Raw genomic sequence first — 17329 nt, forward strand, 5'->3', positions numbered from 1 at the left:
GTTTGTCAGAATATCCACAGAGTATGCATATGGTTTGAAAAGATTTGAGCATTGTGTTATTATAAATTTAACTATTAGGCTTTACCTCTCTTACCTTTGAACGCGTCTGCAATCATACCATAACAATCTGCTGCTTTATATGAGTAGAATGGAAAAGTCGATCTAAAGGAGACCTGAAGAAATTTTATGCATAAAGGCCCTTTGGAAGTTTTTTTTATCTATTAAAGGCATTTCATATCTACAACATCTGCAAAAGTAGTCGCTGCATAGATGAACTACTAAAAGTCTCTACCTCTAATATAACTTTATATCATATTTTTTTGTGTACCATGTCTTTAGTAGTTCTTCTTTCTACAGAAAACTTGTTAAAGCTCTTCTAATAAAAGCCGTCCAGCATAAGATTTATAGGATTTCGCTAAAGGCGTTATTAATATGTTTTTATGTACGAGCTTTTTATTACACAATATTTTTTAAATTAAAAATACTTATTGTTTTAACAAAAAGTTTTATTTAAAAAAGTAAAGGCATGTAGGTACAATTTATTCTGCAGCCAAATTAAATTACAAACATACAATATATATTGCAAATGATATAACAATAACATACAAGTTCCATCCCCGCAAATTATCTAAACACCACCCAATAAATTAACTATACGATTCTTATAACGTTTCGATATGTCCTGTTCAATCTTGCCCTGCAAATCTTTTGTTTGGGCTATTAATTTCTCCAGGACCGGTGTTAGTGCAACTCGTTGTTCCTTCAATTCCACAGAACGATCTTTTAACACCTGTTTGGTGGTACGTATTTTCTCTACAGCTTTAAGCATTTGCTTCAATTTTGATGCTAAGAGATCAGCATATTTGGGCGAGTGTTTCAATTGGAAAAGATGGCGAGTTTGTTCGCTGCTCATCTCTGTTAGGATAACATCAAGGTTGGTCAACATTTTACGCAAAGACTCTTCATCGTGGGTTGAAATGGACTCCATGAGAGAAAACATAACATTACTGCTGGCAGTAACCTGACGCAGTTCATAGCAACGCATACGTAAGAAGGCCTCGAGTTCATATAACTCATCAATAAAACGTTCACGATAGGAAGGCGAATCAAGAAGTGTATAAGCTTGATCACCCTTGGCAACACCACCATCCATGCCAGCTCCTTCCACAACGATACCATACTCCTCGATGGGTATGTCGAAGTTGATTTCCACACCTTCAGTGGGTGCACTTTCAATACCCCAATCAATGTCACCAGTATCCCCAGCATCTCCGAAATCGATGCCGCCTTCACCACCAGTTTCCAAATTCAATTCACCAAAATCAATCATTTCACCAGAAATGGTGGAGGAAGCCCCGTTATTATCATCGCCGAAATCTATTTCATTATCATTGCTTTTCATTTCATTTTCTGCACTCAAATTCAATTTAATTGGTGGCTCCTCGACAGAGAGAGGTGCTTCCTTGTGAATATATTGGTAAACTGTTGTATTGCCAAAATCAATTAAATGCCTGGTAATTGGTAAACACTGTTGTTTGGTTTGACCCGTAGTCGTGGCATACAGTTGTAAAGCCTCATCCAAGGTTCCTATTTGCTTTATACTTTTCGCATAAATTTCAGGCAGCCCAGAAAGGACCTGAGTAAACTCCTCACGTAGATTTTCACCTTTTACGCCAATCTGCTGTAGCAAAGCAGCATGTTCGGCCAGAAGTTGTGCTTCCGGTTTACCCAAATCATTGCTGCGTTTTAAGCATTCATCACTTTGTTGTTCGAATTTTGTCATTTGTTTCTTAACGTTGGGGACTTCATAGTTAACATTACGCACATAGAGTTGAGCACTTTCCGCCAAGTACACATTATCCTTTTCATAAAGGCGCACAATTTCTTGCCAATCTTTCATTCGCTGACTGCCATAGCTGCCAAAGAGACCCTTGGTATCCTTTTCCGTTTGCTTTAGAATCTCAATGATTTCCTTGCAATGGAAATAGTTGATGTCTGTAAAGAGTTCCATATTATACCAATTCCCATAAATTGGAAAGCATTCATGTTTGTACTTACTTGTACCCTTTAGGAGCTCAATGAGTTTTTCATGGGATGGCATATCTTGCAAGGCTGCAGTTATTTTGGAACGAATGTCTTTCAAATTGGATTGTATGTTTTTGGGTACAATACGCCTGCTCACAAGCCAATCTTGTAGCTTAAGCGTATGTATATCAATGGGAATGTCAGCCTCCTGCATGGCGATATAGGTAGAATTGAATTATTTACTATTTATGGGAAATATTTGAAAAAAACTCACATTCATTTTTCCAGAGTAAATGTCCACGCAAACAAAATATTAACACCCTTCTTCTTACTTAACCAATAATGTGCAAAAGAATGATAGCCCTCTTCTTCTTACACAAAATATGTGTATATAGGAATGATAACAATGTGAATGAAATTAGTGAATGCCGGACATATGATTCACCCGGAATGTGTGTGAATGGATTTAGTAAAAAAACGGATTTTAGAATTTACTATTGTCAGTTCCATTGTATATACGTCAAATAAATCCTCATGAAGCAGATTGAACGTGCAAAGAGCTCTAATACAATCATGCTGAAGTTGTATGTTTGCATCAGCATTTGTGCCGACTTAAAATACTGAATGAGAAATTTTTTGCAGTTATAAAAGTTTTTGAAGAGAATGCAATTAAATCCCAATAAGAATGTTAAAGCTAACATGTGGCAACTCTTTCATATAATATCAGCTGTGGCATTTGTCGAACAATCGACAATGAATAGTGCTCGAGTTTCAGAACTTTGAGTACAAAAAGTCGATTATTCGATTAATCGGACTTACCTATACCTAATAGGAGCCTATTGATATGGATTTAGACGAGGAGCAACTTCAATGGAAGCTAAGGACCAGAGGCAAATGTCGTAAGTTTAATATGTGAAGAATTTCCTGCTTATTGTACAGAATCACTTTTTAAACAAGATCATATTTTCTTTCAGAAACATTCTTGTTACAATCAGATTATTTGGAACTCAAGCCAAGGGCACGTAGGGGCAAATGTTTAGGAGCTGCCATAGAAGCTTTAGAAGAAGTAATGCGTGACAACGAATCGTCTACAACAGAGTACTCATATATCGGCAATGACATATGGTTCCATTTGGCTAACTATATTGCACCTGAAGATGTTCAAAGATTCGCCATGATTTGTACACAATCAGCTGAATGCTTAAAATCAAGACACTTTTGGATACAGCTGTATAGGAAGCATTGTCAAAAATCCAAAGATAGAAATAAGTGGATATTACAATTACCATCCCATTTACAAATGCATCAGATAACGCAGTGTGATATCAACATATTGAGGCAACAAGTTATTAAGGCGCTATTCTTCTGTCATCCTCCGTTTGTTGATCGCCTTAAAGACAATTACAAGTTGGAATCTTTGGTTGGAAAAACATACCAATCATCATGGCATCTGACCGTGCAATGCGTTTGGATAATGGTTTACAAATTTCGGGATAATGCTGCTGTCACAATTAAACATAATGCAGAGTCTACAAAGAATTCATCATCAACGAATAATGAACAGGTTGATACAGTTGTCAATGATTGGGAATCTTTAGCCGAAAATGAAGAACACACTGAGAGGAATAATAATACAAAAACTACGAAGGCATTAAGTACTGCGCCCTCTTCTGTAGATAATTGCAATGGCCTGAAACTTTTGATAATATGCTGTGATCGTTTCATACCATTTCCGTCTGATTTTCTTTGTACAAACTCATCTTCCACAATACGGTTAAAGGATACAAGGGAACTGCTGTCTACCGATATGAGATCGACAAATTTAGAATTGGATTTTGTATCCTTGACAGGAGACCAACGAATCACATGGAAATATCAGCACATACAAAAATATAAAGTACTGCCGTGGTGGCATCCAGATTTTAGTAAATTCAATAAATGTGAATTGTGACTGAACATCAAATATGTTTTTTTTTGAGTTTTGTTAGGAGTGTAATAGTTTGGAATTTATTTATAGAATGCTAAAAAATATATACCTTGTGTAAATAATAAAATACAGCTGGAATGAACGTAGTCTTAAAAAAATGATGAAGGATGCAGATCAATTGCAAAAACTTTCTTCAATTATAGCTGAGGCTTGGCGTAGCATGAGTGGGGAGTTAAATTCTTTTGTTTTCATGAAGTGGCTTCCATGACCATGGTGTAGTCTCCATACCATAGCAAGGAATTAGTATGGAGGCTAATATCTTATGAGGGTATCAACTGACTGCAAAACTCCAACACTGATAGAAATTATGTGGGTATCAACACAGGGATTGACTTGTATTAGGCATCATTTAGTCCCAAGGTCTGTCTCCTAGTCAGCACAAAAGAAACTGTACCTAAAAAAAAAATATCAGAAAAGTTGAAGAGTTTTAAACAAGCAATAGTTGTTTTAGGAACTCACTAGTTGGGTCATTAGGGTGTGGTATGATACCAAGAAAACTGACAAGATTTTTTAGGGAAACCCAATTTCATGGTTACTTTGGGAGTATCGGTCTAAATGGGCTTCAGATGACCTCTTTTAATCATTAAAAAATATGACCCTGAAGCAAAAAACAGTTTCAGTCGATGCAGCTTTCGCTGTGTTGACCATCCATGGCCGAGTAGAACACGGGTCGTAACAAAAAGTTGATCTGTCGTAGCAGTAGCAGTCGTGCTGCCTTTTTGGTGCTGAGCTATTTCGTTAAGGCTTATTTCATTTTAGTTTCAGCCGTTCACTGCTATTGTGTCTTAGCTGAAGTATTTTTAGCAGACAAGACTGAAAATTTTCGCTGCAAATGCTAATTTGCCTTTAGCATTTTAAACCGTGGTGATGTACTATCACCTTGAAAACATCTTTGACTAGGAAGGTATGCATCGGTTATCTACATCGATATTTTAGAAGCTCTTTTCAATGTAACCAGGGTAATACCAGACTAAGGACCTACTTAACTACAAGGATCAAAGTAAGAGAAGAAACATCGAAAGAGGGAATTTTTCCACCACTCTGCAGCATGTGACAGTATAACACGCGTAAGGGGATGCAATTTAAAAAAAACTAGAAACTTCCCCAAAAATTGTCCTCCTATTAATGATTTAAATATTGATTATTAAATTCTTATTACATTTTAAGTAAAACTACAAATACATTATTGATTTGTTTTGATATTTTATTTAATATTAAATCATTTTTATGGTATATAAATTTGCCAGCATTGTTATATATATATATTTATTTTTTGTTATATTTAGAGTACAATGTCATCTGTTTTAAATTCTCATACATTTTACTAAATAATTTCAATAAAATTAAACAATTTCTTTATTATTAAAAGAGAGTTTATGTTTGTGTGTGTGTTTTGCTTTAAAGATTTTTTCACTTAAATCCATTTTTTGTTTACTTTCTTTAATAAGGCGCATACCGAAATAAACAGTTTTCATGTTAGAAATTTCTTTTTAAGAAATTTTCAATCTAAAATCTTTGAAATAGACAAGAAAAATGGGGAAAAGATTAAAATATATTTGTTATTTATCATGGATTTTCATTGTAACAATACAAAACAAGTAGGTGATAAACTTGAAATCAAAAATAAACAATAAAAGAGAAATGTATTTACAAATCAAATAATAGTCGGGGAATTGTTACAACATTGATTTGGGTAACAATTTTAAGGAAAAAGTATACGAACAATAACTAGAACAAACAAAACTAAAAGTTTTATTATCAATAGAAGAAAGCTATGAAGCCAACAAAAATTAGTAAAACCGAACATTAAGACCAGGTGGAGAATAAGTATTTAAAGGAACCATAAAGACACACGTTCGACCAATCTAAGCATGGGCATATAGTGTCAATTAACAGTTTTACTGTAGCTCAGATGTCTTTTTTTATAAATAATTCGCTTGCGGCAAGTATACGTATAAGTTGCCTATAAGTGTTTTGGTTCGAACATCAGTTTGTGATGCTAGCTACTTTAAAATTACAAAGTAAGAAAAGATTTGTAACACCGTATACTCGGTCTAAAATAATAAGACATAAAATGTTTCTTGCTCATAAAATCCTTCTGTCTGCATTAAAAAAAGCATAAAAAATATATGTGTAAAATCAATTAAAAAGCAAATAATATAGGACGACTATGCATACATACAAACACACATATACATACTTTAGGAAAACTATAATTTCAATTAGGAAACGCATAAACGAAACATAAAAAACAGTTATATAAAGCAAACATTTATTAATATCTAACCAGTGTCCAGCAACCCGTAGTTTCATCGCGTCTATAATAGCGAGGTCGATTGTCTCGGAAAACAGTAATAGCAGGAAATTGGTTTTCTTGTATGAATTTAATGGTTGCCCTCATCTGTTGGAAAGATAGAGAGAGAGAATTAGTAAATAATCCCCGAAATCTCTTGAAGGATTTTACTTACATGATGTGTAAAATGTGGTGGTTCCACATCAGGACTTGTGGATAAATGTTGCAATAGAAATTCATCGGTTTGTGCCAGCCACAAATCGGCACCCCTTAAGGGATCATAATTAAAGGGTCCGATGCGTAATAGACCCAAAGAGGCGTCATATATATCAAGAACCTGCAATTACAAGTAACGGCAGTAGAAACAATTAAAAAATCGCATTGCTTGTGTGTGTGTTGTAAGCGAATTTTCTTACCGTTTGTGCTCCCATAAAGTTACGAGCATCACGTAATTCCCTATCTGGTCCCCGCTCGGGAAATGTGGCTGGAAATATTTCCCCAGTTTTTATATTTACTCCCACGCCGTATATAATGGGGCAATTGATATCGCCACGTAAAATTGTATTTAATTCCCCAACGCAGGCTTGTGTTAAATCAATTTCAAGATGATGTTTGTGGAATGATTCTGGAAGTAGAAAAGAAAAACGAAACCAAATAGATAATTTATTAGTTAAAACAATGGAGATAGAGAGAGAGAGAGAGAGAGAGAGAGAGTGGGAGATTGTAACTTGCAAGAAATGTCCACAATAACAAGGCATTATACATTTGAAGAGTATTAAAAGATAAAACTTTCAAGGAAAAGTAGGAGATCTGGGTGCATATCATATTTTCAAAGAGAAATAAATATCGGAGTGCTCATCAACAATTTGGGAGTTGATATCTAACCTCATAATGAGATAATAGTGTTCCTGACTACTCTAGACTTGTGAAGAGGAAGAAGAGGTTAAAAAACTTAATACGCAAATGTCCCATGCCATCTAACAAGAGAGATAGGCTATTTGGTAGGTGGGAGATATAAACTGTAACATTTATCCTGAATACAGGGTGAGATAAAAACAAACTGCAACAAAGTCAAAGGCCATAACTTTTACATTTTTTTAAATATTATTGAATGAAAGCTAAAAATTTCGGAAACAGCATCGAATTTTAGAATAAGTTTAGATTTGCTCGAATTGGTCACCATCACCATGGCCGGCGCTTGAGTTCTGGTGGCCAACCGAAACTGCACATTTTCAGCTGACCTCCTTGGCAAGTAAACACGATCATTTTGTTTGTTTACAAACTGCTGGACAACGAATGTTTTCCCATCGGAGAAAACCAAATTCGGCAGTTCACTACTTCCGGCCAAGCGAAGCAACTCTTTAGCTCTTTTTAGTCTATTTTCTTTCTGCTGCGGTGTAAGTTCTTGCCCTTTTTGGAATTTCAATGGCTTTGTCCCGAGCTCATTTTTCAATATTTTCTGAATGGAATATTGCGATATGTTCAGCTCACGAGCCATTTTTTGGTCGCTTCATCAAGTCGCTTCTTTGCTTTTCGAACCATTTCTGCTGATGTTGCTGTTTTCTTCCGTTCACTTGAATTCCAACTTTTTTCTTGAAAATTCTCGCCAAAATGCTTTCGTACGCTTGTAAACAATATAATGAGCTGTCACTGGAATAATTTTAACAGCTGTCGGACGAGTGGCTTAGAAATGACAGCAGTCGGAAATCACGTGCTAGCACTCGCTCGTACAATGGACCAAAGGTCTCCGAGTGTAGCAGTTGTCGACTCCCGTGTAGCTGAGCATCCTTAAACCAAGCCAACAAACCATAAGTAGGTTGAAATTCATGTGTTATAATTTACTTTTATCATTACCAAGTAAGGAGTAACGAAAGTTATCGGCTTCGAAAAATATTTCAAAATGCCAATGTAAGATTTCAAACAACCCTCAATATTCCAAACCGTGGCGCAAAACATTACAAGTTCAAAACACCAGCAGCGGACGAAATAAAAATGTGAAAAACAAATACTTTTTTCTATTTTTCAGCTTTAATAGCCAAAAAATAACTAATTATTTCGGGCGACATAATAGTAGTAACATAATAGAAGATTGATTTGTAAGTATTTACGACTGCCAAAAATTAATTAGAGAACTCATTATTTGGTTATGGAAATTTCAGCTGTGATACATTAATTACTTTGATACGAACATTTTATCAAATATATTTGCAAGAAGTAAGGTTTTGGAGATCAACAGTGTCAACAAAATTGACATTATTTAAATGTTTCAAGCCCAAAGCAATCAAATTAGAATAAGGTTATTAACATATTTCCATCTAGCACACCTTTCTCAAAGAATAGAAAACTATTAAGTAGGACTTTCCTGAAACAAAATGGTTATTCGAAGACCAAATTTTATATTTTACAGAGCACTAAAAAGAGCAATTTTAAACCCACCACCATAGAAATGCGGACACTCCATAAATTATATGTATTCATGGTTAGTAAAAAATTCAAAGTCCATTTATCGATTTCCGTCTGTTTGTTCAAATCGAGATCCATCACCGTTTTTTTAAACAAAAATAAAATAACTGCATATTTTTAGGCGAAACAAAGAAATCTACCTTTTTCGTTTTCTAAAAATGATAAATAACTACTGAGTATTTAATTTCTACATCAACTTAATTGAATGTTATTTTAAAAAATCAAACCTCAAAATCTTTTTTATATCTTCAGCAGAGAATAATGCACCAGTAAGAAACTACATTATAGTAATCGTGAGCTTTGAGCAAATTTGGGACAGTAAGATTTGACAAGAATGACTAGACCTGCGGCATATTAAGTTCAACTATTTAAACACCTAAAAGATGGAATACAGAATGGATGTGTTTATATAATAGTCTGAAACTTCCATACCCAGCCAAGTGTAATGATAAGTTCATGCTGCCAGGCCACTTGCTTGTTGAATTGATGTGTTTCAAATTAAATAAATAATTGCCAAAGCTGAAATTACATAAAGCTTTAGGGGACTCCGAAATTTTAAATCGATCAACAACATAGGCGATAAGTGATGAAGTAATCTCACCTAGTGTTGGTCTATCTTGAAAATGCCTGTCCCAACTGGCACGCTCAAACTGGTTGTACAATTTTAGAAACTACCATTTTCAGTTGACGATTTTCGATCTTCTATTCCAAATAGTTCATCAGAGTACCCAAGATGGGTCAACATTTCCACAAAATGTCAAAAATGAAATAAATATAAATCTCAAATAAACAAAGAATCCACGTATTCATAATTAATTAAAAAAATTACTATACCTACTTCTTTCTGTTAACTTTTCTTCAAAGGATCAACATATATATGTCGAAAAAAACAAAAGTAACATCAAAAGTATATCAAAACATTTTGATATACAGGGTGAGATGAAGAAACTGCAACCAACTTCAGACTGCTGTAATTTCTAAGCCACTCGTCCGACAGTTGTTAAAATTATTCCAGTAACAGCTCATTATATTGTTTACAAGCGTATATAAACATTTTGGTGAGAATTTTAAAGAAAAAATGTTATATGTGATGGAATTCAAGCGTGATAGTGTGATTTCTTTATATTTGGCTGGAAAACCACAAGTGGCTATCGTTAGAGCACTCCAGCATTTAAATGTAAATAAATATATTTTGTTTCGTACCATCGCTCGTTACCGTGATACTGGTAGCGTAGCCCCGTAGACGTTTATGAAGTGGACGGAAGAAAACAGCAATATCGGCAGAAATGGTTCGAAAAGTGAAGAAGCGACTTCATCGATACCTGCGTCGCAGTGGCCGAAAAATGGCTCGTGAGCTGAACATATCGCAATATTCCATTTGGCAAATATTGAAAAACGAGTTCGAATTCCAAAAATCGTTGTCCAGCTGTTTGTAAACAAACAAAATGATCGTGTTTACTTGCCAAAGAGGTCAGCTAGAAATGTGCACCTTCGGTTGGCCATCAGAACTCAAGCGCCGGCCTTGGTGATGGTATGGGCTGCCATAATAGCCGATGGTCGCTCTCCGCTCGTATTAATCGACCGTGGCATCAGAATAAATTCCTAATATTATAGCATATTCTGGAGGGTGTATTAAAGCCTTGGGTACTCAAACATTTTGGCCGCAGACCTTGGATATTCCAACAGGACTCAGCACGCACCTCGCTTCATTTCCAGTGCACAATGGCCACCAAAATCTCCGAAAACCAATCCGTTGAACTATTGTGTCTGCAGTATTTTGGGAAGCAAGGTTGGCACTAAAAAATACCAAAGTGTCGATCATCTCAATCAAGAGATTTGCCGAGAATGGGCCAAAATATCGCAGAGCAACATTCGGGCAGCGTGTGACGCTTTCATTGGCCGTTTGAAGGCCATAAGTCGTGCCAAAGGTGACTAATTCAAACAAATCTAAACTTATTCTTAAATTCCATGCTATGCCCGACATTTTTTGCTTTCATTAAAAAAAAAAATTAAAAAAAAAAAATAAAAATTATGGTGTTTGACTTTGTTGCAGGTTTTTTATCTCATCCTGTATTGACAATATTTAAATAGTTACCTTAGTTTAAAAACAATTAAGGCACATTTAAATCGCTCTCATTAGCCTTTTATAGTTGCATTCTACTGAAACTTATTTAAGGTCGATAACTGAGGCTCCTATAAAGTCGCCTATTGAGACAATTTAAATCAAATCTATTGAGATTCTTTTAAGTTCTTTTTTTAAAATCATCCTTAAGACTTCTTTGATATTGTTGAGACTACTTTAATGTTGTCTGTAGAGTCAATAACGTCATCTATTTAGATTTTCTATTAAAAATCATTTTAAGTCGTGAGTCACGACTCCGCCATTAAATAGCTTTCAATAAGTCTATTGAATCTAATTTCAAATCGTATATTAAGACATATTTAGAGCCCTCATATGATCTTCTTCTAATGACGTTTATTGGAACTCCTTACAGTCATCTCCAGAACTTTCTTAGTTTTTTTTTTCTAAAACAACATTTCAATATGAAAAATCTCAAAATGTTTCTTAGTTTTCTTTTAAAATTTAAATATGTCTTTGCGAATTCAACTTACGCATTATACTGTAGAAAACCTCTTCGCCATAACTCTGTGGATCACGATAGCCACCAATTAATTGCAATTCAATGCGGCCCTCCGGATAACCTAAGGCCAACTCTTGGACACGGGCCACCATAGTGCAGACAGCTTCATCGACGCCAGTGCCGTCAAAGTGGGCCAATGCTACAGCACCAGAACCTACAATAAGGATAACATGAAAATTAGTAATGTAAAACAGCAACAAGAATAACAATAATTGCGATATCACATACAACCGCAAACAACAAAATGTTTTTAAAACTTCAATTAAAACAAGGATATTTTTATACTTTCTTAAGGACGAGCTTTCTTTGTATATTAACATAAGCAAAAGTAAAATGAAGCCAATTTAAGGCCCAGGAACATAAAGAAATAAGAAACACAAAAGAAATATTCCTTAAGAAAACATAATCCTTTCATCTCTTTGTGTGTGTGCGTGCGTGCATGTGTTCATCCGACTCACCTGAATGCCTTACCACCACAATAATACAGGTGGTAGCATCATCTGTACCAATTATATTGATATTTTTATCATGCGGTGCTGCAGCAGCCATTTCACGTTGACCTACGTACAGAAGACCCACCGGACCTACCGACTTTGTGGGTATCGATAACAATTGCTGGGCATAATCTCTGTAGACAGGATGTTGCATGAACAGACTGGTCGTGTCCATCGGACAATCGTCCTGCAGGACACCATTCAATACCAAAACCATTTTGTTAACAAGGCTATGCCAAAGGATACCGACGTCTTCTTGTTGATATTTTTATTTGTGGCTGTCCTTTATTTTCTTTTGGTTTTGTTAAGTTATAACAAAGCAGGGCGTTAATGTTGTAAGTTTATCTGCAAAGAAGGAAATGAAAAATAATTGAAATTTTATTAAGATTATTAAAAAAATATACTTTCATAAGATAAATTAGGGTAATGTTTTCTGTAATATATGGTCGTAATGGAGTTGAGGCACTAAAATTGTTTCTATGGAATAAAGTCGAACTCAGAGTTTAAAGTTATTCCCATAGAAAAGAGTTAGACTATGTGGAAAGAATATTGTGGATTTTTATAAAGGAAGCTTGGATAGGAGAGAATTAAAATAGTTTTTCTTTTTAAATTATATTTTTGTGAGGAAAATAATAGTTTACTACGCTACATTTTTCTTAGACTGTGATAGGCCTTAATTACATTTAAATAAAAACATATGACCCGATGAGTTAGTATCAGCCTGCATTCTGTTCTTTATTTTATATTAAAATATTATCTTCCTCTTACAAAATCTTCATTTACAGCTACTAGACTTTTTTGAAGTCGCCTAAACTACTAGCATCTCCACTAGAACGCCATTTTTAAATTTTAAATAAAATACTGTGTAAGGGGGGAAATCTCCAAATGGTGAAAATTCCTTTCCTTGGTAAGGGTTATTAATAATTTTATAATTTTTATTAATTTATTCTGGGACAGAATAAGTCGAATCGAACAGTATTCGTCCTCAGGTTCGCTTGCTTATGTAGCCTTAAGGCTTCCAAAGTCTTAGCGGTTTGCAAATTTTATAATTATTTTATGTTTCCCAAAATAAAAGAGGGGTTTTTCCGTTTACCAACTTTATTACTCTGTTGCTCGATCAGAATAGAAAGATGCAACGACATTTCAATGACCAACTAAGCATAAGTTTAATCATAACATAAAATAGAACTTAACTTCTAATTGAGTATTTATTACTTTGCAATTATAGGTATTTTGCATATACATTGAGTTATTGAGAGAAAAAGAGTAGCATAATGGCCCTAACTATCGTTAAGTTAATGGGTACGTGAGAGCATTCATACACTAAACTTCGTTAAGCAAGAAGAAGCACAGCAAAAGAGTACAAGAGAATAATAGTTAAATTGCTCCTTTGAGCTAATGCTACCGCCTAACATAACATGCGATGTAACTTGCATTAGCATAATACTGATATTACATTCTCTCATGTTAGTTATTATGTTAAATTATGCTCTATGATATGATTATGTTAAACATATATAAACGGGCTGCTACAATCTCCCCCTCTGTTGCATTAATCGTCTCGATGATGCGAACAGGATACCATCAATTCTTATTTTTCAAACGTAAGGATCTTCTTAATACTGTCGGTTCCGAGTCACGATCGTTTTGTTGTTGCTGATTACATCGTACGTCTTGTTGCTGGTGATTTCGTTGTTGGCTATGTTGTTTGTGTTGCTGTTGGTTACTTCGTTGTTGGTTATGTTGTTGTTGATGACGTTGCCCGTCTTGTTGCTGGCAATTTCGTTGTTGGTTATGTTGTTGTTGATGACGTTGTCCGTCTTGTTGCTGGTAATTTCGTTGTTGGCTATGTTGTTGCAGATTATGTTGCTGTTGGTTTTGTTGTTGCTGATTCATATTGGTCTTAGATGGGCGACCTCTTTTTTGTTTCGGATATATTGCAATTTCTTGCTCGCCTTTATATTGAGTTAATGCCGATGAATGTACTGTTGCTATTGGGGTATTGGGATCAGTTGTTGTAGCTATGACGTAGCAGTTGGATCCTTTTTTTTCCTTAATGATGTACGGACCGTCTCTACGAGGCGCGAATTTGGAAGTTATTCCATCCTTGGCCTTGCTTAGCATGTGTGTATCAATCAAAACTTTACAACCAATTTTAAAATCTGGCTGCTTTCTTCGTTTCTTAATCACAAAGTTCTTATTCTTATCCTGCATCTTAATTTGTAAATCATTTGCAACTTCCAATATATTTGCTAGTTTTATGAGATGAGGAGTAATTTGTGGAACGAAGTTTTCTGCCAAAACGGTGGCTTTAAAATCAAAGTGTACTTCGGTTGGCGTCCTCAGCTCCCTTCCAAACGTTAGATAAGCTGGTGTTTGGCCTGTGCTATCGCATTTGGCAGTATTCATAGCAAATCTAACTGTTGGTAAAAATGCGTTCCAAGTTCTGTGATCCTTACCTACGTAAATACTTAATTGGGTTTTTAGATCACGGTTTCTTCTTTCTACTGGATTTGATTGTGGATGATATATGGGGGTAAAAGTCTGTTTTATTCCAAGACAGTACGTTAATTTTTGCATCAAGGCCGAAATGAATTGTGTCCCATTGTCTGTGTGTATCCTGCGGGGAACTCCGTATCTTAGAATAATTTCATTTAACAATGTTAGTGCACAATTTTCTGCAGAACCTTGTTTTAGTGCAAATAACTCCACCCATCTACTACAGATATCTTCCACTATTAATATCCATTGGTGACCTTCTACTGTTTTAGGTAAAGGTCCAAAGAGATCGACCGCCAAAATTTCAAATCGTTTGTTGGTGCTTATAGTTTGCAGTAATCCACATGGCTTCAGATTCGATGCCTTGTAGCGTTTACATTCCTCACAGTCTTTCACATAATTCGCAATATCCGAACGCATACCTGACCAGTAAAATATTGGAGTAATTCTATTCGTCGTTTTGTCTATACCATAATGTCCTGATAGTGGGTCTTTGTGATATTTATCTAAAATCTGATTATGAAGAGATTTCGGCAGCACCAATTGACCATTTTCTGAGTCTTGCTCCGAACAATATCTGTAAAGAATTCCATCTATCATTATGTAGCCGCGATTTGTGTGCCTTGTGACATTTTCGTCGTCGTTCTCGAATGACATTATTATATCTTTCAACTTGTCGTCTTCCAACTGAGCCTTACGAAAATCTTCTAATCCCTCTCTTGGAAAATCAATGTATATAGTGAAACACGCACAGAATTCAGTACAAAGTTCGTTTCCACATGGTGGTCGTGATAAAGTATCAGCTATGATATTTTGTTTGCCTGGTGTATAATCGAAAGTTATATCGTAACTCTGTAGCAATAATGACCATCTTGCTAATCTGCCGGTTGGTGATTTTATAGAAAAAAGCCATTTAAGAGGTTGGTGATCTGTAAGGACTCTAATTTCAGATCCTTCGATATATCCTCTAAATTTCTGAACTGCCCATACTACAGCGAGAGCTTCACGTTCTGTTGTGGAGTAGTTTCTCTCTGCGGGTAAAAGGAGACGGCTTGCATACTCAATCGGATGTTGGTTTTCTTTCTCCCCCTGGAGTATTACAGCCCCGATGGCATAATTACTAGCATCGGTTCTTAGAAAAAATGGCTGTTTCTCATTCACTTGCTGAAGGACTGGCGGAGATGTTAACATTATCTTTAATTTTTCAAATGCGTTGTTTTCCTCCTCTGACCATTTCCACACAACATTCTTTTTCGTTAGGTTAGATAATGGTTTTGATATGTCTGCAAAATTTGGTATGAATCTGCGAAACCATGAGCAGGTTTGCAAGAAAGACATAAGCTGCTTGATATTTTTGGGGACTGGACGCTTTAAAATTGCTGATGATTTGTCTGGATCGACTTTTATCCCTTCTTTCGTAAGAATGTGGCCCAAATATTTGACCTCAGCTTTACAGAAGAAGCATTTTTCGCTGTTTAAATGGAAGCCAATGTTCTTCAATTTTTGAAATACTAGATCAAGATCTTTTATATGAGAATTAAAGTTTTCTGAACAAATAATAATATCGTCCAAATAAGCCAGAATAAGAATGTTCGGCAGACTGGACCGAAATTTGTCAATAATTCTCTGAAATGTGGCTGGAGCATTTTTAAGACCGAAGGGCATTCTATTAAATGCATAAATTTCGAATGGAGTTGTGAATGCCGTCTTTAATTTATCCTCATCTGACATTTTTATTTGCCAATAGCCTGATTTTAGGTCCAAAGTTGACATAAACGGGGTTGTTTTCGCTGAATGCAAAAGATCCTCCATACGTGGCAGTGGATATGTGTCAGTGGTTGTTATGGTGTTCAATTTTCTATAATCAACGCAAAAACGAATAGAATTGTCCTTTTTTGGAATGAGCACCACTGGAAATGCCCAAGGAGATTCGACTTCTTCTATAATTCCTTTTTGTAACATATTGGTGATTTCGACCTTCAATTTTTCTTTCATGGCAGGTGAAATTCTGTATGGTGGATTGGAAATTGGCTCATGAGAACCAGTGTTAATTTTGTGCTCTATGCCCTTTATTGGAGTACATATATTTTCAAATATTTCCTGATTGGCATTTAAAAACTCCCATAAAATCTTCTTTTCATCTGATTTCAATGTAGATTTTTCATCCTTACATATGTTGAAATCAATAACATTTAATTCAAAAGCAGCTGTGGAGTCCTTGCGGCATTTTTTCAATGGCGGAAAAAGATTTGACTGCTTTGGCATTTCAAAATCATTGGGCAATGTGTCCGAAAAGATTCTCAATAATCCACCAGGGGAATAATCTTCTGGTTTTGAGTACATTTCACCCAAAGTTGGGGGTTTTTCATCATAATTGGATTCAAACCATGCCATAAAATCATTTATATTGCATGCCATTTTTGTTGTTTTATTTTCAATTAGAGTCTGATTGAGTCTTATGTCGTCCATGTTCGATGGTTTTGCTTTAAATGAAAAAAGTTCTTTCGGTGCATCTTTAAAATACCACGTTTTCTGAGCCAGATCCATAACCATACCAGCTTGCTCAAGAAAATCGATGCCCAAAAGAGTTCTATTATTTCTGGCGTTTGGCAGACATATGAACCTTATTCTTTTCAATCTTTTTCCAATTATAATCTTCACGACTGTTGAACAAACTAGTTCTTTACGCACTATTCCATCAGCCAACGTTATTTCGGCGTAAACTTTTTGGAATTCCTCCTTCATTTCAACAAGTTTTTGGAAAAGATGGTAACCGGCAATACTAGTCCTAGCAGCTGTGTCTAAATAAGCTTCTCCGTTCAGTCCATTGACATTGATGTCCACGGTGGGAACGTTATGACCTATGAGAGTTGTTTGGACACTGTTGAAATCAAGAAGTTTCGGACTTTCCATTACATTCCTGTTG

The 17329-nt window shown here is 35.4% G+C and overlaps 3 protein-coding genes across 7 annotated transcripts in view; 1 reads left to right on the forward strand and 2 right to left on the reverse strand.

The window, feature by feature from the left end:
- Positions 1-485: 485 nt before the first annotated feature.
- LOC101901694 (CDK5RAP3-like protein) lies at positions 486-2378 on the reverse strand. Of its 2 annotated transcripts, XM_005183209.4 has the most exons (3): positions 2300-2378; positions 2059-2233; positions 486-1995 (listed from the first exon to the last, which is right to left on the reverse strand). In XM_005183209.4, the coding sequence occupies exons 1-3, from the start codon at positions 2303-2305 to the stop codon at positions 629-631; spliced, it is 1548 nt and encodes a 515-aa protein (XP_005183266.1). In that variant the 5' UTR covers positions 2306-2378; the 3' UTR covers positions 486-628. The 2 variants fall into 2 exon arrangements, with proteins under 2 accessions (XP_005183266.1, XP_005183267.1); XM_005183210.4 differs by lacking the exon at positions 2300-2378 and having other exon boundaries at positions 2059-2239.
- A 388-nt stretch (positions 2379-2766) lies between these two features.
- On the forward strand, positions 2767-5006 carry LOC131800395 (uncharacterized). Of its 2 annotated transcripts, none has more exons than XM_059120670.1 (2): positions 2767-2924; positions 2983-5006. In XM_059120670.1, exons 1-2 carry the CDS (start codon positions 2896-2898, stop codon positions 3974-3976), a joined length of 1023 nt encoding a protein of 340 aa, XP_058976653.1. In that variant the 5' UTR covers positions 2767-2895; the 3' UTR covers positions 3977-5006. The 2 variants fall into 2 exon arrangements, with proteins under 2 accessions (XP_058976653.1, XP_058976652.1); XM_059120669.1 differs by having other exon boundaries at positions 2768-2924; positions 3000-5005.
- Positions 5007-5261: 255 nt separating this feature from the next.
- Positions 5262-17329, reverse strand: part of LOC101887337 (protein N-terminal asparagine amidohydrolase) — a 147131-nt gene continuing 135063 nt past the window's right edge. For 2 of the 3 annotated variants that reach the window (XM_059120598.1, XM_059120596.1), the window contains exons 3-7: positions 11869-12249; positions 11382-11564; positions 6722-6930; positions 6481-6642; positions 5262-6413 (exon numbers count right to left, since the gene is read on the reverse strand). In XM_059120598.1, the coding sequence (XP_058976581.1) occupies positions 6288-6413; positions 6481-6642; positions 6722-6930; positions 11382-11564; positions 11869-12121 (933 nt within the window). In that variant the 5' untranslated portion in view covers positions 12122-12249 and the 3' untranslated portion in view covers positions 5262-6287. The remainder of the gene's footprint in view (positions 6414-6480; positions 6643-6721; positions 6931-11381; positions 11565-11868; positions 12250-17329) is intronic. The other variant, XM_059120597.1, reaches the window with a different exon arrangement.

This window comes from Musca domestica, unplaced genomic scaffold, assembly GCF_030504385.1.
Source record: "Musca domestica strain aabys unplaced genomic scaffold, Musca_domestica.polishedcontigs.V.1.1 17, whole genome shotgun sequence".
In the NCBI taxonomy this organism is placed as follows: Eukaryota; Metazoa; Arthropoda; class Insecta; order Diptera; family Muscidae; genus Musca; species Musca domestica.

Excerpts from the sequence above, each read along its gene's own strand:
- LOC101901694 (XM_005183209.4), bottom strand. Across the intron at positions 1,996-2,058 it reads TGAGCTCCTAAAGGGTACAA|ACATCAACTATTTCCATTGC; the intron begins GTAAGTACAAAC and ends AACTCTTTACAG.
- LOC131800395 (XM_059120669.1), top strand. The coding sequence starts at position 2,870 with ATGGATTTAGACGAGGAGCAACTTCAATGGAAGCTAAGGACCAGAGGC. Across the intron at positions 2,925-2,999 it reads AAGGACCAGAGGCAAATGTC|AAACATTCTTGTTACAATCA; the intron begins GTAAGTTTAATA and ends ATTTTCTTTCAG.